The 21,391-nt window shown below is 55.4% G+C and overlaps 5 protein-coding genes across 5 annotated transcripts; all 5 read right to left on the bottom strand.

The window, feature by feature from the left end:
* Nucleotides 1-1,120: 1,120 nt before the first annotated feature.
* LOC127396164 (feather keratin-like) lies at nt 1,121-1,453 on the bottom strand. The gene has a single exon (XM_051643769.1). The coding sequence runs from the start codon at nt 1,451-1,453 to the stop codon at nt 1,121-1,123; it is 333 nt and encodes a 110-aa protein (XP_051499729.1).
* A 3,754-nt stretch (nt 1,454-5,207) lies between these two features.
* LOC127396163 (feather keratin-like) lies at nt 5,208-5,540 on the bottom strand. The gene has a single exon (XM_051643768.1). The coding sequence runs from the start codon at nt 5,538-5,540 to the stop codon at nt 5,208-5,210; it is 333 nt and encodes a 110-aa protein (XP_051499728.1).
* Nucleotides 5,541-9,295: 3,755 nt separating this feature from the next.
* Nucleotides 9,296-9,628, bottom strand: LOC127396166 (feather keratin-like). The gene has a single exon (XM_051643770.1). It carries the CDS (start codon nt 9,626-9,628, stop codon nt 9,296-9,298), a length of 333 nt encoding a protein of 110 aa, XP_051499730.1.
* A 3,754-nt stretch (nt 9,629-13,382) lies between these two features.
* LOC127396167 (feather keratin-like) lies at nt 13,383-13,715 on the bottom strand. Its single transcript, XM_051643771.1, has one exon. The coding sequence runs from the start codon at nt 13,713-13,715 to the stop codon at nt 13,383-13,385; it is 333 nt and encodes a 110-aa protein (XP_051499731.1).
* Nucleotides 13,716-17,469: 3,754 nt separating this feature from the next.
* LOC127396162 (feather keratin-like) lies at nt 17,470-17,802 on the bottom strand. The gene has a single exon (XM_051643767.1). It carries the CDS (start codon nt 17,800-17,802, stop codon nt 17,470-17,472), a length of 333 nt encoding a protein of 110 aa, XP_051499727.1.
* Nucleotides 17,803-21,391: the final 3,589 nt, after the last annotated feature.

The raw sequence follows: 21,391 nt of genomic DNA, 5'->3' as shown, positions 1-21,391 counted from the left end.
CCAGCAGAGATTTAGATTGGATATTAGGAACGATATCTTCCCTACAAGAGTGGTCAGGCTATGGAACTGGCTTCCCATGGCAATGGTGAAGTCGTCATTCCTGGAGGAATCAAAAGAACGTGTAGACATGGCACTTCAGGACATGCTGTAGCGGGTATGATGGGTGTTGTGGTGTTTTCTGGTATTTGTTTGTTTGTTAGTTTTTTCTCCCTCTGGGTGAATGGTTGGAGTGGGTGAGATCAGAGGTCTTTCCCAAAGGTGACAATGGTGTGATTGTGTGAAAGGAAGGGTGTTTGCTGTGTTCAGAATGGTTCTGCCAGCTGTGATTCTGCTTGGTGTGATGGGCAGAGAGTGGTGCATGGGAAGAGATTTGGTGGCTCGTGGCTGGCGTGGGGAGCTTGTGTTTGAGGGAGGGGCTGGAAATGGTTTTGTACGCTCAAAGCCTGGTTTGGTCAAGTGAAGGGCTTGTGTGAGAGGCTGGAAGGTTTCCCGTGCTGCTCTGTCTTGCTGTTCTTGCTGTGGAGGGACCTGTTTGCTAAGAGGAGTCTGGTAGCCCTTTTCCAGGCAGCACAACGGGCTGTTGAGGTCTGGCTTTGTGCTGTGCGAAGTGGGAATATTTTTGGGGAAGGTAGGGAAGAGGAGGCTTCTGAGGCTGTGATGCAAAAGAATTTTATTGAGTGAAACGAGACAGAAGGTAGCAGCACCAAGTGGAAGGAAGCAGGTGTGAGGTGCAAGCAGGGTGAGAATCATGGAAGGCCCCTTCCTGCAGTCAGTTTTCCCAGAGCACAGAGGTGTCCCTGTCCTGCCGTGGGAGCAGCCAACTGGAGGTTCTCCGATGGCCCTTGTCTTGTGAGGAGGAGTTTTCAGCAGTGAGCATCGGAGGCAGCAGAAGAGGCAATGCAGAGAAGGCAGTGGGAGAAGAGGAGCAGGTCCGTGGGCCATGTTTGCGGGCAGTCCAGGCTGTCCGTTTCCCTGCTGCCTTGCTTGGTGCCTTGAGAGGAGGAGGCGTGGATGGCGAGCCCCCGGTCCAAGCCAGGGAGCAGCCCGGAGGTGCGTCCTCAATCCATGGTGTGGCTTTCAGGGTGAGTGTGGTGGGTGTCAGGAGCGGTGGTGAGGGCCCTTAGCAGGTGTAGCAGCCTCCTCTGCCCCCGAAGCAGCCCAGGCCACCCAGGCCGTAGCCGTATCCCAGGCCGTAGCCGAGGCCGAAGCCGCCGAAGCCGGAGTTGACGGGCACTCCCAGGGCGCTGAGCTCGTTGCCCACGGCAGCGGATGCGGAGGATCCGACGGCGGTGCTCTGGGGGAAGGAGGTGAGGATGGGTCCTGGCAGGGTGACCTGCACGGTGGAAGGCTGGATGATGACACGGGAGGCCTCGCACTGCCTGACACAGGGCTCGTTGCAGCTGTTGGCCAGCGGGGTGGGTCCGCAAGAGCCGCAGCGGTCGTAGCAGGCCATGTGTGTGGTGAGGAGGGGTCCTGGAAGAGAGAGAGAGGGTGTTGAGCAATGGGAGGGGTTTGGGGGTGCGAGGGGCGGTGTGTGAGGAGGGCAAGGGTGTGGGGAGGCGTCGGGGCTGCTGAGGCTGGGGTAAGAGTGTGTGTTGCCAGAGGCGTGGGCGGCGGGGCAGGAGATGGCAGGAGGGCCAGGGGGTTGAGGCTCACCTGGTTGGTGTGTCAGGAGAAGGCGTCAGGAGAAGTGTGTGAGGGAGAGAGGCGCTGGGCCGGCTTTTATGCAGGTCGGCGAGGGGCGGGACAGCCTTTGCGCATGGCGGCCTTTGGCAGCAAGCAGCTCTTGCGGGCCAGAGCCTCCTGAGTCACCAGGTGCAGTCACTTCTCCTTGCCACCACGCTCCCTTTTCATGTCCTCTTCTTGAGGACGTGTCCTTGTGACCCTGGCAGCAGCGTTTAGGTGACAGCCGGTGTTTGGGAGGATTTTCATGGAAGGTGCGTGCCAGGGCATTTTTGGCATTGTGACCAAAATGTAGGAGAGGAGGGTGTCATCGCTGAGTTTAGAGGGTGTCTTCTGAGAGCTTGGAACCAAGGTGATCTTTGAGGTTCCTTCCAACCCAAACCATTCTATGATTTCATGGCACTCGTGTGTTGTGGTTTGTGGGTGTGTTGTGACAAGGGGGCTGTAACTCCTGGCAGGTCTGGCAGGCTGCTCTGGGCTTTGTAGTTGTGCTAGTCATGAGGTGCTGCCCCTTCCATCTCACTCGTGCTGCTGTGCCTTGCTGCTGTCCCTCCAGGCCTGTCATTAGGCCTGGCCTTTTACTGTTGTGTGTCTTATGTGGGTGTCGTGGTGCCCCTCTTTCTTTCTAAGGTTTTAGCTGTATGTTTTGTTTTTCCGTGGCACAGTTTTGGGAGTGAGTGGAACAGAGGACTGGGTTCCATGCGAAGGTTCCAGAAGATTTGCCCACATTCCATAGAGAGTCCCCTTGTGAAGACAGACAAGCAGGTGGGTAATAAGATGTGCCTAGCTGAAGAGACATCTTTGTCTGGAACTGAGGAGAAGCCCAGCAAGTACATTATTGTGATAGTAGCACAAAAGAGAAGGCAAAATGTTTTTCTAAATGCATCAGCAAGAAAAGGAGGGCTGAGGAGAATCTTAGTCCCCTGTGGGATACAGATGGAAACCTAGTGACAAAGGATGAAGAGAAGGCTGAGGTACCTGATGCCTTCTGTGCCTCCGTCTTTAAGTGTAAGACCAGTTGTTGTCAGGATACCTGGTTCCCGGAGTTGGAAGACAGGGAGCGGGAGTGAGTGGAACAAAGCTACCATAATGCAAGAGGAGATGGTCAGTGAGCTGCTAGACCACTTAGACACACACTTGCGTCTATGGGGCCAAACAGGATCCAGGCAAAGGTTCTGAGGGAGCTGGCCCAAGTGCTGACGAAGCACTGGAGGTTTTCCAATGTGGCGCCCGTCTGCCAGAAGCTGGAAGGAGGCTGCACGTGCTGACAGCGCTCTCGGTCTGCCCTTGGTGCTGGGGCAGGTTATGGAGCAGATCATCTTGAGTGCCATCGCACAGCATGTACGGGACAAGGAGACGATCAGGCCCAGTCAGCGTGGGTTTATGAAAGGCAGGTCGTGCTTGAGGACCCTGATCTCCTTCTCTGACAGGTTTAGGTGCTTTGTGGATGAGGGAAAGGCTGTGGATGTTGTTTCCCGGGACTTTGGTAAAGCCTTTGCCAGCGTTGCCCACTGCCTTGTCCTGGAGCATCTGGCTACTCACAGCTTGGATGTGCTTACACTTTGCAGGGTAAAAAACTGCTGAGACAGCTGGGCCCAAAGAGGGGTGGTGAAGGGAGTTCAGCGCAGTTGGTGGCCAAGCACAAGTGTTGTTCTCCAGGACTCAATGTTGAGGACAGTTTTCTTGACTATGTGTATCAATTATTCAGAAGAGGAGATCGAAGGCACCCTCCGTAGGTTTGCAGATGACGCCAAGTTGTTGGGCGGTAGAGTTGATCTTGTTGAGGGAAGGAAGGAAGGCAGGCTCTCCAGAGGCATCTGGACAGGCTGGCTTGATGGGCCGAGGCCCGTAGGGTGAGGCTGAGGAAGACTCAGTACCGTGTCCTGCCCTTGGGTCGGTCCAGCAGCAGGCCATAGCAGAAGCTTGGGGCGGAATGGCTGGCAAGTGCCCAGCGGGAATGGACCTGGGCGTGTTGGTCAAGAGCACGTGAGCATGAGGCAGCGTGTGCCCAGGTGGCCAAGAGGGCCAGCAGCATCGTGTCTTGTTTTAGGCATAGTGTGTCCATCAGGACAGAAGTAGGGCAGGGATTGTCCCCCTGTCCTGGGCACTGGTGAGGCCACCCGTCCAATGGTGGGTTCAGGTTTGGGGCCATCAGAGTAAGCAAGACATGGAGTTGCTGGAGGATGTCCAGAGAAGGTGAAGGAATCTGGGGAAGGGTTTGGAACACAAGTCTCATGAGGAGCATCTGAGGGAACTGGGGTTGTTGAACCTGGGCAAAGGATGCTGAGGGGAGACCTCCTTGGTCTCTGCAACTACCTGAAGAAGGGGTTTGTAATGAAGTAGGCGTTGGTCTCTTCTCCCCAAGAGGAAGCGATAGGAGGAGCGGAAATGACGGCAAGTTGTGCCAGCAGAGATTTAGATTGGATATTAGGAACGATATCTTCCCTACAAGAGTGGTCAGGCTATGGAACTGGCTTCCCATGGCAATGGTGAAGTCGTCATTCCTGGAGGAATCAAAAGAACGTGTAGACATGGCACTTCAGGACATGCTGTAGCGGGTATGATGGGTGTTGTGGTGTTTTCTGGTATTTGTTTGTTTGTTAGTTTTTTCTCCCTCTGGGTGAATGGTTGGAGTGGGTGAGATCAGAGGTCTTTCCCAAAGGTGACAATGGTGTGATTGTGTGAAAGGAAGGGTGTTTGCTGTGTTCAGAATGGTTCTGCCAGCTGTGATTCTGCTTGGTGTGATGGGCAGAGAGTGGTGCATGGGAAGAGATTTGGTGGCTCGTGGCTGGCGTGGGGAGCTTGTGTTTGAGGGAGGGGCTGGAAATGGTTTTGTACGCTCAAAGCCTGGTTTGGTCAAGTGAAGGGCTTGTGTGAGAGGCTGGAAGGTTTCCCGTGCTGCTCTGTCTTGCTGTTCTTGCTGTGGAGGGACCTGTTTGCTAAGAGGAGTCTGGTAGCCCTTTTCCAGGCAGCACAACGGGCTGTTGAGGTCTGGCTTTGTGCTGTGCGAAGTGGGAATATTTTTGGGGAAGGTAGGGAAGAGGAGGCTTCTGAGGCTGTGATGCAAAAGAATTTTATTGAGTGAAACGAGACAGAAGGTAGCAGCACCAAGTGGAAGGAAGCAGGTGTGAGGTGCAAGCAGGGTGAGAATCATGGAAGGCCCCTTCCTGCAGTCAGTTTTCCCAGAGCACAGAGGTGTCCCTGTCCTGCCGTGGGAGCAGCCAACTGGAGGTTCTCCGATGGCCCTTGTCTTGTGAGGAGGAGTTTTCAGCAGTGAGCATCGGAGGCAGCAGAAGAGGCAATGCAGAGAAGGCAGTGGGAGAAGAGGAGCAGGTCCGTGGGCCATGTTTGCGGGCAGTCCAGGCTGTCCGTTTCCCTGCTGCCTTGCTTGGTGCCTTGAGAGGAGGAGGCGTGGATGGCGAGCCCCCGGTCCAAGCCAGGGAGCAGCCCGGAGGTGCGTCCTCAATCCATGGTGTGGCTTTCAGGGTGAGTGTGGTGGGTGTCAGGAGTGGTGGTGAGGGCCCTTAGCAGGTGTAGCAGCCTCCTCTGCCCCCGAAGCAGCCCAGGCCACCCAGGCCGTAGCCGTATCCCAGGCCGTAGCCGAGGCCGAAGCCGCCGAAGCCGGAGTTGACGGGCACTCCCAGGGCGCTGAGCTCGTTGCCCACGGCAGCGGATGCGGAGGATCCGACGGCGGTGTTCTGGGGGAAGGAGGTGAGGATGGGTCCTGGCAGGGTGACCTGCACGGTGGAAGGCTGGATGATGACGCGGGAGGCCTCGCACTGCCTGACACAGGGCTCGTTGCAGCTGTTGGCCAGCGGGGTGGGTCCGCAAGAGCCGCAGCGGTCGTAGCAGGCCATGTGTGTGGTGAGGAGGGGTCCTGGAAGAGAGAGAGAGGGTGTTGAGCAATGGGAGGGGTTTGGGGGTGCGAGGGGCGGTGTGTGAGGAGGGCAAGGGTGTGGGGAGGCGTCGGGGCTGCTGAGGCTGGGGTAAGAGTGTGTGTTGCCAGAGGCGTGGGCGGCGGGGCAGGAGATGGCAGGAGGGCCAGGGGGTTGAGGCTCACCTGGTTGGTGTGTCAGGAGAAGGCGTCAGGAGAAGTGTGTGAGGGAGAGAGGCGCTGGGCCGGCTTTTATGCAGGTCGGCGAGGGGCGGGACAGCCTTTGCGCATGGCGGCCTTTGGCAGCAAGCAGCTCTTGTGGGCCAGAGCCTCCTGAGTCACCAGGTGCAGTCACTTCTCCTTGCCACCACGCTCCCTTTTCATGTCCTCTTCTTGAGGACGTGTCCTTGTGAACTTGGCAGCAGCGTTTAGGTGACAGCCGGTGTTTGGGAGGATTTTCATGGAAGGTGCGTGCCAGGGCATTTTTGGCATTGTGACCAAAATGTAGGAGAGGAGGGTGTCATCGCTGAGTTTAGAGGGTGTCTTCTGAGAGCTTGGAACCAAGGTGATCTTTGAGGTTCCTTCCAACCCAAACCATTCTATGATTTCATGGCACTCGTGTGTTGTGGTTTGTGGGTGTGTTGTGACAAGGGGGCTGTAACTCCTGGCAGGTCTGGCAGGCTGCTCTGGGCTTTGTAGTTGTGCTAGTCATGAGGTGCTGCCCCTTCCATCTCACTCGTGCTGCTGTGCCTTGCTGCTGTCCCTCCAGGCCTGTCATTAGGCCTGGCCTTTTACTGTTGTGTGTCTTATGTGGGTGTCGTGGTGCCCCTCTTTCTTTCTAAGGTTTTAGCTGTATGTTTTGTTTTTCCGTGGCACAGTTTTGGGAGTGAGTGGAACAGAGGACTGGGTTCCATGCGAAGGTTCCAGAAGATTTGCCCACATTCCATAGAGAGTCCCCTTGTGAAGACAGACAAGCAGGTGGGTAATAAGATGTGCCTAGCTGAAGAGACATCTTTGTCTGGAACTGAGGAGAAGCCCAGCAAGTACATTATTGTGATAGTAGCACAAAAGAGAAGGCAAAATGTTTTTCTAAATGCATCAGCAAGAAAAGGAGGGCTGAGGAGAATCTTAGTCCCCTGTGGGATACAGATGGAAACCTAGTGACAAAGGATGAAGAGAAGGCTGAGGTACCTGATGCCTTCTGTGCCTCCGTCTTTAAGTGTAAGACCAGTTGTTGTCAGGATACCTGGTTCCCGGAGTTGGAAGACAGGGAGCGGGAGTGAGTGGAACAAAGCTACCATAATGCAAGAGGAGATGGTCAGTGAGCTGCTAGACCACTTAGACACACACTTGCGTCTATGGGGCCAAACAGGATCCAGGCAAAGGTTCTGAGGGAGCTGGCCCAAGTGCTGACGAAGCACTGGAGGTTTTCCAATGTGGCGCCCGTCTGCCAGAAGCTGGAAGGAGGCTGCACGTGCTGACAGCGCTCTCGGTCTGCCCTTGGTGCTGGGGCAGGTTATGGAGCAGATCATCTTGAGTGCCATCGCACAGCATGTACGGGACAAGGAGACGATCAGGCCCAGTCAGCGTGGGTTTATGAAAGGCAGGTCGTGCTTGAGGACCCTGATCTCCTTCTCTGACAGGTTTAGGTGCTTTGTGGATGAGGGAAAGGCTGTGGATGTTGTTTCCCGGGACTTTGGTAAAGCCTTTGCCAGCGTTGCCCACTGCCTTGTCCTGGAGCATCTGGCTACTCACAGCTTGGATGTGCTTACACTTTGCAGGGTAAAAAACTGCTGAGACAGCTGGGCCCAAAGAGGGGTGGTGAAGGGAGTTCAGCGCAGTTGGTGGCCAAGCACAAGTGTTGTTCTCCAGGACTCAATGTTGAGGACAGTTTTCTTGACTATGTGTATCAATTATTCAGAAGAGGAGATCGAAGGCACCCTCCGTAGGTTTGCAGATGACGCCAAGTTGTTGGGCGGTAGAGTTGATCTTGTTGAGGGAAGGAAGGAAGGCAGGCTCTCCAGAGGCATCTGGACAGGCTGGCTTGATGGGCCGAGGCCCGTAGGGTGAGGCTGAGGAAGACTCAGTACCGTGTCCTGCCCTTGGGTCGGTCCAGCAGCAGGCCATAGCAGAAGCTTGGGGCGGAATGGCTGGCAAGTGCCCAGCGGGAATGGACCTGGGCGTGTTGGTCAAGAGCACGTGAGCATGAGGCAGCGTGTGCCCAGGTGGCCAAGAGGGCCAGCAGCATCGTGTCTTGTTTTAGGCATAGTGTGTCCATCAGGACAGAAGTAGGGCAGGGATTGTCCCCCTGTCCTGGGCACTGGTGAGGCCACCCGTCCAATGGTGGGTTCAGGTTTGGGGCCATCAGAGTAAGCAAGACATGGAGTTGCTGGAGGATGTCCAGAGAAGGTGAAGGAATCTGGGGAAGGGTTTGGAACACAAGTCTCATGAGGAGCATCTGAGGGAACTGGGGTTGTTGAACCTGGGCAAAGGATGCTGAGGGGAGACCTCCTTGGTCTCTGCAACTACCTGAAGAAGGGGTTTGTAATGAAGTAGGCGTTGGTCTCTTCTCCCCAAGAGGAAGCGATAGGAGGAGCGGAAATGACGGCAAGTTGTGCCAGCAGAGATTTAGATTGGATATTAGGAACGATATCTTCCCTACAAGAGTGGTCAGGCTATGGAACTGGCTTCCCATGGCAATGGTGAAGTCGTCATTCCTGGAGGAATCAAAAGAACGTGTAGACATGGCACTTCAGGACATGCTGTAGCGGGTATGATGGGTGTTGTGGTGTTTTCTGGTATTTGTTTGTTTGTTAGTTTTTTCTCCCTCTGGGTGAATGGTTGGAGTGGGTGAGATCAGAGGTCTTTCCCAAAGGTGACAATGGTGTGATTGTGTGAAAGGAAGGGTGTTTGCTGTGTTCAGAATGGTTCTGCCAGCTGTGATTCTGCTTGGTGTGATGGGCAGAGAGTGGTGCATGGGAAGAGATTTGGTGGCTCGTGGCTGGCGTGGGGAGCTTGTGTTTGAGGGAGGGGCTGGAAATGGTTTTGTACGCTCAAAGCCTGGTTTGGTCAAGTGAAGGGCTTGTGTGAGAGGCTGGAAGGTTTCCCTGTGCTGCTCTGTCTTGCTGTTCTTGCTGTGGAGGGACCTGTTTGCTAAGAGGAGTCTGGTAGCCCTTTTCCAGGCAGCACAACGGGCTGTTGAGGTCTGGCTTTGTGCTGTGCGAAGTGGGAATATTTTTGGGGAAGGTAGGGAAGAGGAGGCTTCTGAGGCTGTGATGCAAAAGAATTTTATTGAGTGAAACGAGACAGAAGGTAGCAGCACCAAGTGGAAGGAAGCAGGTGTGAGGTGCAAGCAGGGTGAGAATCATGGAAGGCCCCTTCCTGCAGTCAGTTTTCCCAGAGCACAGAGGTGTCCCTGTCCTGCCGTGGGAGCAGCCAACTGGAGGTTCTCCGATGGCCCTTGTCTTGTGAGGAGGAGTTTTCAGCAGTGAGCATCGGAGGCAGCAGAAGAGGCAATGCAGAGAAGGCAGTGGGAGAAGAGGAGCAGGTCCGTGGGCCATGTTTGCGGGCAGTCCAGGCTGTCCGTTTCCCTGCTGCCTTGCTTGGTGCCTTGAGAGGAGGAGGCGTGGATGGCGAGCCCCCGGTCCAAGCCAGGGAGCAGCCCGGAGGTGCATCCTCAATCCATGGTGTGGCTGTCAGGGTGAGTGTGGTGGGTGTCAGGAGCGGTGGTGAGGGCCCTTAGCAGGTGTAGCAGCCTCCTCTGCCCCCGAAGCAGCCCAGGCCACCCAGGCCGTAGCCGTATCCCAGGCCGTAGCCGAGGCCGAAGCCGCCGAAGCCGGAGTTGACGGGCACTCCCAGGGCGCTGAGCTCGTTGCCCACGGCAGCGGATGCGGAGGATCCGACGGCGGTGCTCTGGGGGAAGGAGGTGAGGATGGGTCCTGGCAGGGTGACCTGCACGGTGGAAGGCTGGATGAGGACGCGGGAGGCCTCGCACTGCCTGACACAGGGCTCGTTGCAGCTGTTGGCCAGCGGGGTGGGTCCGCAAGAGCCGCAGCGGTCGTAGCAGGCCATGTGTGTGGTGAGGAGGGGTCCTGGAAGAGAGAGAGAGGGTGTTGAGCAATGGGAGGGGTTTGGGGGTGCGAGGGGCGGTGTGTGAGGAGGGCAAGGGTGTGGGGAGGCATCGCGGCTGCTGAAGCTGGGGTAAGAGTGTGTGTTGCCAGAGGCGTGGGCGGCGGGGCAGGAGATGGCAGGAGGGCCAGGGGGTTGAGGCTCACCTGGTTGGTGTGTCAGGAGAAGGCGTCAGGAGAAGTGTGTGAGGGAGAGAGGCGCTGGGCCGGCTTTTATGCAGGTCGGCGAGGGGCGGGACAGCCTTTGCGCATGGCGGCCTTTGGCAGCAAGCAGCTCTTGCGGGCCAGAGCCTCCTGAGTCACCATGTGGAGTCACTTCTCCTTGCCACCACGCTCCCTTTTCATGTCCTCTTCTTGAGGACGTGTCCTTGTGAACTTGGCAGCAGCGTTTAGGTGACAGCCGGTGTTTGGGAGGATTTTCATGGAAGGTGCGTGCCAGGGCATTTTTGGCATTGTGACCAAAATGTAGGAGAGGAGGGTGTCATCGCTGAGTTTAGAGGGTGTCTTCTGAGAGCTTGGAACCAAGGTGATCTTTGAGGTTCCTTCCAACCCAAACCATTCTATGATTTCATGGCACTCGTGTGTTGTGGTTTGTGGGTGTGTTGTGACAAGGGGGCTGTAACTCCTGGCAGGTCTGGCAGGCTGCTCTGGGCTTTGTAGTTGTGCTAGTCATGAGGTGCTGCCCCTTCCATCTCACTCGTGCTGCTGTGCCTTGCTGCTGTCCCTCCAGGCCTGTCATTAGGCCTGGCCTTTTACTGTTGTGTGTCTTATGTGGGTGTCGTGGTGCCCCTCTTTCTTTCTAAGGTTTTAGCTGTATGTTTTGTTTTTCCGTGGCACAGTTTTGGGAGTGAGTGGAACAGAGGACTGGGTTCCATGCGAAGGTTCCAGAAGATTTGCCCACATTCCATAGAGAGTCCCCTTGTGAAGACAGACAAGCAGGTGGGTAATAAGATGTGCCTAGCTGAAGAGACATCTTTGTCTGGAACTGAGGAGAAGCCCAGCAAGTACATTATTGTGATAGTAGCACAAAAGAGAAGGCAAAATGTTTTTCTAAATGCATCAGCAAGAAAAGGAGGGCTGAGGAGAATCTTAGTCCCCTGTGGGATACAGATGGAAACCTAGTGACAAAGGATGAAGAGAAGGCTGAGGTACCTGATGCCTTCTGTGCCTCCGTCTTTAAGTGTAAGACCAGTTGTTGTCAGGATACCTGGTTCCCGGAGTTGGAAGACAGGGAGCGGGAGTGAGTGGAACAAAGCTACCATAATGCAAGAGGAGATGGTCAGTGAGCTGCTAGACCACTTAGACACACACTTGCGTCTATGGGGCCAAACAGGATCCAGGCAAAGGTTCTGAGGGAGCTGGCCCAAGTGCTGACGAAGCACTGGAGGTTTTCCAATGTGGCGCCCGTCTGCCAGAAGCTGGAAGGAGGCTGCACGTGCTGACAGCGCTCTCGGTCTGCCCTTGGTGCTGGGGCAGGTTATGGAGCAGATCATCTTGAGTGCCATCGCACAGCATGTACGGGACAAGGAGACGATCAGGCCCAGTCAGCGTGGGTTTATGAAAGGCAGGTCGTGCTTGAGGACCCTGATCTCCTTCTCTGACAGGTTTAGGTGCTTTGTGGATGAGGGAAAGGCTGTGGATGTTGTTTCCCGGGACTTTGGTAAAGCCTTTGCCAGCGTTGCCCACTGCCTTGTCCTGGAGCATCTGGCTACTCACAGCTTGGATGTGCTTACACTTTGCAGGGTAAAAAACTGCTGAGACAGCTGGGCCCAAAGAGGGGTGGTGAAGGGAGTTCAGCGCAGTTGGTGGCCAAGCACAAGTGTTGTTCTCCAGGACTCAATGTTGAGGACAGTTTTCTTGACTATGTGTATCAATTATTCAGAAGAGGAGATCGAAGGCACCCTCCGTAGGTTTGCAGATGACGCCAAGTTGTTGGGCGGTAGAGTTGATCTTGTTGAGGGAAGGAAGGAAGGCAGGCTCTCCAGAGGCATCTGGACAGGCTGGCTTGATGGGCCGAGGCCCGTAGGGTGAGGCTGAGGAAGACTCAGTACCGTGTCCTGCCCTTGGGTCGGTCCAGCAGCAGGCCATAGCAGAAGCTTGGGGCGGAATGGCTGGCAAGTGCCCAGCGGGAATGGACCTGGGCGTGTTGGTCAAGAGCACGTGAGCATGAGGCAGCGTGTGCCCAGGTGGCCAAGAGGGCCAGCAGCATCGTGTCTTGTTTTAGGCATAGTGTGTCCATCAGGACAGAAGTAGGGCAGGGATTGTCCCCCTGTCCTGGGCACTGGTGAGGCCACCCGTCCAATGGTGGGTTCAGGTTTGGGGCCATCAGAGTAAGCAAGACATGGAGTTGCTGGAGGATGTCCAGAGAAGGTGAAGGAATCTGGGGAAGGGTTTGGAACACAAGTCTCATGAGGAGCATCTGAGGGAACTGGGGTTGTTGAACCTGGGCAAAGGATGCTGAGGGGAGACCTCCTTGGTCTCTGCAACTACCTGAAGAAGGGGTTTGTAATGAAGTAGGCGTTGGTCTCTTCTCCCCAAGAGGAAGCGATAGGAGGAGCGGAAATGACGGCAAGTTGTGCCAGCAGAGATTTAGATTGGATATTAGGAACGATATCTTCCCTACAAGAGTGGTCAGGCTATGGAACTGGCTTCCCATGGCAATGGTGAAGTCGTCATTCCTGGAGGAATCAAAAGAACGTGTAGACATGGCACTTCAGGACATGCTGTAGCGGGTATGATGGGTGTTGTGGTGTTTTCTGGTATTTGTTTGTTTGTTAGTTTTTTCTCCCTCTGGGTGAATGGTTGGAGTGGGTGAGATCAGAGGTCTTTCCCAAAGGTGACAATGGTGTGATTGTGTGAAAGGAAGGGTGTTTGCTGTGTTCAGAATGGTTCTGCCAGCTGTGATTCTGCTTGGTGTGATGGGCAGAGAGTGGTGCATGGGAAGAGATTTGGTGGCTCGTGGCTGGCGTGGGGAGCTTGTGTTTGAGGGAGGGGCTGGAAATGGTTTTGTACGCTCAAAGCCTGGTTTGGTCAAGTGAAGGGCTTGTGTGAGAGGCTGGAAGGTTTCCCGTGCTGCTCTGTCTTGCTGTTCTTGCTGTGGAGGGACCTGTTTGCTAAGAGGAGTCTGGTAGCCCTTTTCCAGGCAGCACAACGGGCTGTTGAGGTCTGGCTTTGTGCTGTGCGAAGTGGGAATATTTTTGGGGAAGGTAGGGAAGAGGAGGCTTCTGAGGCTGTGATGCAAAAGAATTTTATTGAGTGAAACGAGACAGAAGGTAGCAGCACCAAGTGGAAGGAAGCAGGTGTGAGGTGCAAGCAGGGTGAGAATCATGGAAGGCCCCTTCCTGCAGTCAGTTTTCCCAGAGCACAGAGGTGTCCCTGTCCTGCCGTGGGAGCAGCCAACTGGAGGTTCTCCGATGGCCCTTGTCTTGTGAGGAGGAGTTTTCAGCAGTGAGCATCGGAGGCAGCAGAAGAGGCAATGCAGAGAAGGCAGTGGGAGAAGAGGAGCAGGTCCGTGGGCCATGTTTGCGGGCAGTCCAGGCTGTCCGTTTCCCTGCTGCCTTGCTTGGTGCCTTGAGAGGAGGAGGCGTGGATGGCGAGCCCCCGGTCCAAGCCAGGGAGCAGCCCGGAGGTGCGTCCTCAATCCATGGTGTGGCTTTCAGGGTGAGTGTGGTGGGTGTCAGGAGTGGTGGTGAGGGCCCTTAGCAGGTGTAGCAGCCTCCTCTGCCCCCGAAGCAGCCCAGGCCACCCAGGCCGTAGCCGTATCCCAGGCCGTAGCCGAGGCCGAAGCCGCCGAAGCCGGAGTTGACGGGCACTCCCAGGGCGCTGAGCTCGTTGCCCACGGCAGCGGATGCGGAGGATCCGACGGCGGTGCTCTGGGGGAAGGAGGTGAGGATGGGTCCTGGCAGGGTGACCTGCACGGTGGAAGGCTGGATGAGGACGCGGGAGGCCTCGCACTGCCTGACACAGGGCTCGTTGCAGCTGTTGGCCAGCGGGGTGGGTCCGCAAGAGCCGCAGCGGTCGTAGCAGGCCATGTGTGTGGTGAGGAGGGGTCCTGGAAGAGAGAGAGAGGGTGTTGAGCAATGGGAGGGGTTTGGGGGTGCGAGGGGCGGTGTGTGAGGAGGGCAAGGGTGTGGGGAGGCGTTGGGGCTGCTGAGGCTGGGGTAAGAATGTGTGTTGCCAGAGGCGTGGGCGGCGGGGCAGGAGAAGGCAGGAGGGCCAGGGGGTTGAGGCTCACCTGGTTGGTGTGTCAGGAGAAGGCGTCAGGAGAAGTGTGTGAGGGAGAGAGGCGCTGGGCCGGCTTTTATGCAGGTCGGCGAGGGGCGGGACAGCCTTTGCGCATGGCGGCCTTTGGCAGCAAGCAGCTCTTGCGGGCCAGAGCCTCCTGAGTCACCATGTGGAGTCACTTCTCCTTGCCACCACGCTCCCTTTTCATGTCCTCTTCTTGAGGACGTGTCCTTGTGAACTTGGCAGCAGCGTTTAGGTGACAGCCGGTGTTTGGGAGGATTTTCATGGAAGGTGCGTGCCAGGGCATTTTTGGCATTGTGACCAAAATGTAGGAGAGGAGGGTGTCATCGCTGAGTTTAGAGGGTGTCTTCTGAGAGCTTGGAACCAAGGTGATCTTTGAGGTTCCTTCCAACCCAAACCATTCTATGATTTCATGGCACTCGTGTGTTGTGGTTTGTGGGTGTGTTGTGACAAGGGGGCTGTAACTCCTGGCAGGTCTGGCAGGCTGCTCTGGGCTTTGTAGTTGTGCTAGTCATGAGGTGCTGCCCCTTCCATCTCACTCGTGCTGCTGTGCCTTGCTGCTGTCCCTCCAGGCCTGTCATTAGGCCTGGCCTTTTACTGTTGTGTGTCTTATGTGGGTGTCGTGGTGCCCCTCTTTCTTTCTAAGGTTTTAGCTGTATGTTTTGTTTTTCCGTGGCACAGTTTTGGGAGTGAGTGGAACAGAGGACTGGGTTCCATGCGAAGGTTCCAGAAGATTTGCCCACATTCCATAGAGAGTCCCCTTGTGAAGACAGACAAGCAGGTGGGTAATAAGATGTGCCTAGCTGAAGAGACATCTTTGTCTGGAACTGAGGAGAAGCCCAGCAAGTACATTATTGTGATAGTAGCACAAAAGAGAAGGCAAAATGTTTTTCTAAATGCATCAGCAAGAAAAGGAGGGCTGAGGAGAATCTTAGTCCCCTGTGGGATACAGATGGAAACCTAGTGACAAAGGATGAAGAGAAGGCTGAGGTACCTGATGCCTTCTGTGCCTCCGTCTTTAAGTGTAAGACCAGTTGTTGTCAGGATACCTGGTTCCCGGAGTTGGAAGACAGGGAGCGGGAGTGAGTGGAACAAAGCTACCATAATGCAAGAGGAGATGGTCAGTGAGCTGCTAGACCACTTAGACACACACTTGCGTCTATGGGGCCAAACAGGATCCAGGCAAAGGTTCTGAGGGAGCTGGCCCAAGTGCTGACGAAGCACTGGAGGTTTTCCAATGTGGCGCCCGTCTGCCAGAAGCTGGAAGGAGGCTGCACGTGCTGACAGCGCTCTCGGTCTGCCCTTGGTGCTGGGGCAGGTTATGGAGCAGATCATCTTGAGTGCCATCGCACAGCATGTACGGGACAAGGAGACGATCAGGCCCAGTCAGCGTGGGTTTATGAAAGGCAGGTCGTGCTTGAGGACCCTGATCTCCTTCTCTGACAGGTTTAGGTGCTTTGTGGATGAGGGAAAGGCTGTGGATGTTGTTTCCCGGGACTTTGGTAAAGCCTTTGCCAGCGTTGCCCACTGCCTTGTCCTGGAGCATCTGGCTACTCACAGCTTGGATGTGCTTACACTTTGCAGGGTAAAAAACTGCTGAGACAGCTGGGCCCAAAGAGGGGTGGTGAAGGGAGTTCAGCGCAGTTGGTGGCCAAGCACAAGTGTTGTTCTCCAGGACTCAATGTTGAGGACAGTTTTCTTGACTATGTGTATCAATTATTCAGAAGAGGAGATCGAAGGCACCCTCCGTAGGTTTGCAGATGACGCCAAGTTGTTGGGCGGTAGAGTTGATCTTGTTGAGGGAAGGAAGGAAGGCAGGCTCTCCAGAGGCATCTGGACAGGCTGGCTTGATGGGCCGAGGCCCGTAGGGTGAGGCTGAGGAAGACTCAGTACCGTGTCCTGCCCTTGGGTCGGTCCAGCAGCAGGCCATAGCAGAAGCTTGGGGCGGAATGGCTGGCAAGTGCCCAGCGGGAATGGACCTGGGCGTGTTGGTCAAGAGCACGTGAGCATGAGGCAGCGTGTGCCCAGGTGGCCAAGAGGGCCAGCAGCATCGTGTCTTGTTTTAGGCATAGTGTGTCCATCAGGACAGAAGTAGGGCAGGGATTGTCCCCCTGTCCTGGGCACTGGTGAGGCCACCCGTCCAATGGTGGGTTCAGGTTTGGGGCCATCAGAGTAAGCAAGACATGGAGTTGCTGGAGGATGTCCAGAGAAGGTGAAGGAATCTGGGGAAGGGTTTGGAACACAAGTCTCATGAGGAGCATCTGAGGGAACTGGGGTTGTTGAACCTGGGCAAAGGATGCTGAGGGGAGACCTCCTTGGTCTCTGCAACTACCTGAAGAAGGGGTTTGTAATGAAGTAGGCGTTGGTCTCTTCTCCCCAAGAGGAAGCGATAGGAGGAGCGGAAATGACGGCAAGTTGTGCCAGCAGAGATTTAGATTGGATATTAGGAACGATATCTTCCCTACAAGAGTGGTCAGGCTATGGAACTGGCTTCCCATGGCAATGGTGAAGTCGTCATTCCTGGAGGAATCAAAAGAACGTGTAGACATGGCACTTCAGGACATGCTGTAGCGGGTATGATGGGTGTTGTGGTGTTTTCTGGTATTTGTTTGTTTGTTAGTTTTTTCTCCCTCTGGGTGAATGGTTGGAGTGGGTGAGATCAGAGGTCTTTCCCAAAGGTGACAATGGTGTGATTGTGTGAAAGGAAGGGTGTTTGCTGTGTTCAGAATGGTTCTGCCAGCTGTGATTCTGCTTGGTGTGATGGGCAGAGAGTGGTGCATGGGAAGAGATTTGGTGGCTCGTGGCTGGCGTGGGGAGCTTGTGTTTGAGGGAGGGGCTGGAAATGGTTTTGTACGCTCAAAGCCTGGTTTGGTCAAGTGAAGGGCTTGTGTGAGAGGCTGGAAGGTTTCCTGTGCTGCTCTGTCTTGCTGTTCTTGCTGTGGAGGGACCTGTTTGCTAAGAGGAGTCTGGTAGCCCTTTTCCAGGCAGCACAACGGGCTGTTGAGGTCTGGCTTTGTGCTGTGCGAAGTGGGAATATTTTTGGGGAAGGTAGGGAAGAGGAGGCTTCTGAGGCTGTGATGCAAAAGAATTTTATTGAGTGAAACGAGACAGAAGGTAGCAGCACCAAGTGGAAGGAAGCAGGTGTGAGGTGCAAGCAGGGTGAGAATCATGGAAGGCCCCTTCCTGCAGTCAGTTTTCCCAGAGCACAGAGGTGTCCCTGTCCTGCCGTGGGAGCAGCCAACTGGAGGTTCTCCGATGGCCCTTGTCTTGTGAGGAGGAGTTTTCAGCAGTGAGCATCGGAGGCAGCAGAAGAGGCAATGCAGAGAAGGCAGTGGGAGAAGAGGAGCAGGTCCGTGGGCCATGTTTGCGGGCAGTCCAGGCTGTCCGTTTCCCTGCTGCCTTGCTTGGTGCCTTGAGAGGAGGAGGCGTGGATGGCGAGCCCCCGGTCCAAGCCAGGGAGCAGCCCGGAGGTGCGTCCTCAATCCATGGTGTGGCTTTCAGGGTGAGTGTGGTGGGTGTCAGGAGTGGTGGTGAGGGCCCTTAGCAGGTGTAGCAGCCTCCTCTGCCCCCGAAGCAGCCCAGGCCACCCAGGCCGTAGCCGTATCCCAGGCCGTAGCCGAGGCCGAAGCCGCCGAAGCCGGAGTTGACGGGCACTCCCAGGGCGCTGAGCTCGTTGCCCACGGCAGCGGATGCGGAGGATCCGACGGCGGTGTTCTGGGGGAAGGAGGTGAGGATGGGTCCTGGCAGGGTGACCTGCACGGTGGAAGGCTGGATGATGACACGGGAGGCCTCGCACTGCCTGACACAGGGCTCGTTGCAGCTGTTGGCCAGCGGGGTGGGTCCGCAAGAGCCGCAGCGGTCGTAGCAGGCCATGTGTGTGGTGAGGAGGGGTCCTGGAAGAGAGAGAGAGGGTGTTGAGCAATGGGAGGGGTTTGGGGGTGCGAGGGGCGGTGTGTGAGGAGGGCAAGGGTGTGGGGAGGCATCGCGGCTGCTGAAGCTGGGGTAAGAGTGTGTGTTGCCAGAGGCGTGGGCGGCGGGGCAGGAGATGGCAGGAGGGCCAGGGGGTTGAGGCTCACCTGGTTGGTGTGTCAGGAGAAGGTGTCAGGAGAAGTGTGTGAGGGAGAGAGGCGCTGGGCCGGCTTTTATGCAGGTCGGCGAGGGGCGGGACAGCCTTTGCGCATGGCGGCCTTTGGCAGCAAGCAGCTCTTGCGGGCCAGAGCCTCCTGAGTCACCATGTGGAGTCACTTCTCCTTGCCACCACGCTCCCTTTTCATGTCCTCTTCTTGAGGACGTGTCCTTGTGAACTTGGCAGCAGCGTTTAGGTGACAGCCGGTGTTTGGGAGGATTTTCATGGAAGGTGCGTGCCAGGGCATTTTTGGCATTGTGACCAAAATGTAGGAGAGGAGGGTGTCATCGCTGAGTTTAGAGGGTGTCTTCTGAGAGCTTGGAACCAAGGTGATCTTTGAGGTTCCTTCCAACCCAAACCATTCTATGATTTCATGGCACTCGTGTGTTGTGGTTTGTGGGTGTGTTGTGACAAGGGGGCTGTAACTCCTGGCAGGTCTGGCAGGCTGCTCTGGGCTTTGTAGTTGTGCTAGTCATGAGGTGCTGCCCCTTCCATCTCACTCGTGCTGCTGTGCCTTGCTGCTGTCCCTCCAGGCCTGTCATTAGGCCTGGCCTTTTACTGTTGTGTGTCTTATGTGGGTGTCGTGGTGCCCCTCTTTCTTTCTAAGGTTTTAGCTGTATGTTTTGTTTTTCCGTGGCACAGTTTTGGGAGTGAGTGGAACAGAGGACTGGGTTCCATGCGAAGGTTCCAGAAGATTTGCCCACATTCCATAGAGAGTCCCCTTGTGAAGACAGACAAGCAGGTGGGTAATAAGATGTGCCTAGCTGAAGAGACATCTTTGTCTGGAACTGAGGAGAAGCCCAGCAAGTACATTATTGTGATAGTAGCACAAAAGAGAAGGCAAAATGTTTTTCTAAATGCATCAGCAAGAAAAGGAGGGCTGAGGAGAATCTTAGTCCCCTGTGGGATACAGATGGAAACCTAGTGACAAAGGATGAAGAGAAGGCTGAGGTACCTGATGCCTTCTGTGCCTCCGTCTTTAAGTGTAAGACCAGTTGTTGTCAGGATACCTGGTTCCCGGAGTTGGAAGACAGGGAGCGGGAGTGAGTGGAACAAAGCTACCATAATGCAAGAGGAGATGGTCAGTGAGCTGCTAGACCACTTAGACACACACTTGCGTCTATGGGGCCAAACAGGATCCAGGCAAAGGTTCTGAGGGAGCTGGCCCAAGTGCTGACGAAGCACTGGAGGTTTTCCAATGTGGCGCCCGTCTGCCAGAAGCTGGAAGGAGGCTGCACGTGCTGACAGCGCTCTCGGTCTGCCCTTGGTGCTGGGGCAGGTTATGGAGCAGATCATCTTGAGTGCCATCGCACAGCATGTACGGGACAAGGAGACGATCAGGCCCAGTCAGCGTGGGTTTATGAAAGGCAGGTCGTGCTTGAGGACCCTGATCTCCTTCTCTGACAGGTTTAGGTGCTTTGTGGATGAGGGAAAGGCTGTGGATGTTGTTTCCCGGGACTTTGGTAAAGCCTTTGCCAGCGTTGCCCACTGCCTTGTCCTGGAGCATCTGGCTACTCACAGCTTGGATGTGCTTACACTTTGCAGGGTAAAAAACTGCTGAGACAGCTGGGCCCAAAGAGGGGTGGTGAAGGGAGTTCAGCGCAGTTGGTGGCCAAGCACAAGTGTTGTTCTCCAGGACTCAATGTTGAGGACAGTTTTCTTGACTATGTGTATCAATTATTCAGAAGAGGAGATCGAAGGCACCCTCCGTAGGTTTGCAGATGACGCCAAGTTGTTGGGCGGTAGAGTTGATCTTGTTGAGGGAAGGAAGGAAGGCAGGCTCTCCAGAGGCATCTGGACAGGCTGGCTTGATGGGCCGAGGCCCGTAGGGTGAGGCTGAGGAAGACTCAGTACCGTGTCCTGCCCTTGGGTCGGTCCAGCAGCAGGCCATAGCAGAAGCTTGGGGCGGAATGGCTGGCAAGTGCCCAGCGGGAATGGACCTGGGCGTGTTGGTCAAGAGCACGTGAGCATGAGGCAGCGTGTGCCCAGGTGGCCAAGAGGGCCAGCAGCATCGTGTCTTGTTTTAGGCATAGTGTGTCCATCAGGACAGAAGTAGGGCAGGGATTGTCCCCCTGTCCTGGGCACTGGTGAGGCCACCCGTCCAATGGTGGGTTCAGGTTTGGGGCCATCAGAGTGAGCAAGACATGGAGTTGCTGGAGGATGTCCAGAGAAGGTGAAGGAATCTGGGGAAGGGTTTGGAACACAAGTCTCATGAGGAGCATCTGAGGGAACTGGGGTTGTTGAACCTGGGCAAAGGATGCTGAGGGGAGACCTCCTTGGTCTCTGCAACTACCTGAAGAAGGGGTTTGTAATGAAGTAGGCGTTGGTCTCTTTTCCCAAGAGGAAGCGATAGGAGGAGCGGAAATGACGGCAAGTTGTGCCAGCAGAGATTTAGATTGGATATTAGGAACGATATCTTCCCTACAAGAGTGGTCAGGCTATGGAACTGGCTTCCCATGGCAATGGTGAAGTCGTCATTCCTGGAGGAATCAAAAGAACGTGTAGACATGGCACTTCAGGACATGCTGTAGCGGGTATGATGGGTGTTGTGGTGTTTTCTGGTATTTGTTTGTTTGTTAGTTTTTTCTCCCTCTGGGTGAATGGTTGGAGTGGGTGAGATCAGAGGTCTTTCCCAAAGGTGACAATGGTGTGATTGTGTGAAAGGAAGGGTGTTTGCTGTGTTCAGAATGGTTCTGCCAGCTGTGATTCTGCTTGGTGTGATGGGCAGAGAGTGGTGCATGGGAAGAGATTTGGTGGCTCGTGGCTGGCGTGGGGAGCTTGTGTTTGAGGGAGGGGCTGGAAATGGTTTTGTACGCTCAAAGCCTGGTTTGGTCAAGTGAAGGGCTTGTGTGAGAGGCTGGAAGCTTTCTTGTGCTGCTCTGTCTTGCTGTTCTTGCTGTGGAGGGACCTGTTTGCTAAGAGGAATCTCGTAGCCCTTTTCCAGGCAGCACAACGGGCTGTTGAGGTCTGGCTTTGTGCTGTGCGAAGTGGGAATATTTTTGGGGAAGGTAGGGAAGAGGAGGCTTCTGAGGCTGTGATGCAAAAGAATTTTATTGAGTGAAACGAGACAGAAGGTAGCAGCACCAAGTGGAAGGAAGCAGGTGTGAGGTGCAAGCAGGGTGAGAATCATGGAAGGCCCCTTCCTGCAGTCAGTTTTCCCAGAGCACAGAGGTGTCCCTGTCCTGCCGTGGGAGCAGCCAACTGGAGGTTCTCCGATGGCCCTTGTCTTGTGAGGAGGAGTTTTCAGCAGTGAGCATCGGAGGCAGCAGAAGAGGCAATGCAGAGAAGGCAGTGGGAGAAGAGGAGCAGGTCCGTGGGCCATGTTTGCGGGCAGTC

The sequence above is a fragment of the Apus apus genome, unplaced genomic scaffold (assembly GCF_020740795.1).
Source record: "Apus apus isolate bApuApu2 unplaced genomic scaffold, bApuApu2.pri.cur manual_scaffold_120_ctg1, whole genome shotgun sequence".
Taxonomy (NCBI): Eukaryota; Metazoa; Chordata; class Aves; order Apodiformes; family Apodidae; genus Apus; species Apus apus.
Note: the sequence above shows the minus strand (reverse complement) of the source record. Positions and strands in the feature narration are given on the sequence as shown.

Bases quoted from the DNA above. Each gene is read 5' to 3' on its own strand.
- LOC127396167 (XM_051643771.1), bottom strand. From the start codon at position 13,715: ATGGCCTGCTACGACCGCTGCGGCTCTTGCGGACCCACCCCGCTGGCC.
- LOC127396163 (XM_051643768.1), bottom strand. From the start codon at position 5,540: ATGGCCTGCTACGACCGCTGCGGCTCTTGCGGACCCACCCCGCTGGCC.
- LOC127396166 (XM_051643770.1), bottom strand. From the start codon at position 9,628: ATGGCCTGCTACGACCGCTGCGGCTCTTGCGGACCCACCCCGCTGGCC.
- LOC127396164 (XM_051643769.1), bottom strand. From the start codon at position 1,453: ATGGCCTGCTACGACCGCTGCGGCTCTTGCGGACCCACCCCGCTGGCC.
- LOC127396162 (XM_051643767.1), bottom strand. From the start codon at position 17,802: ATGGCCTGCTACGACCGCTGCGGCTCTTGCGGACCCACCCCGCTGGCC.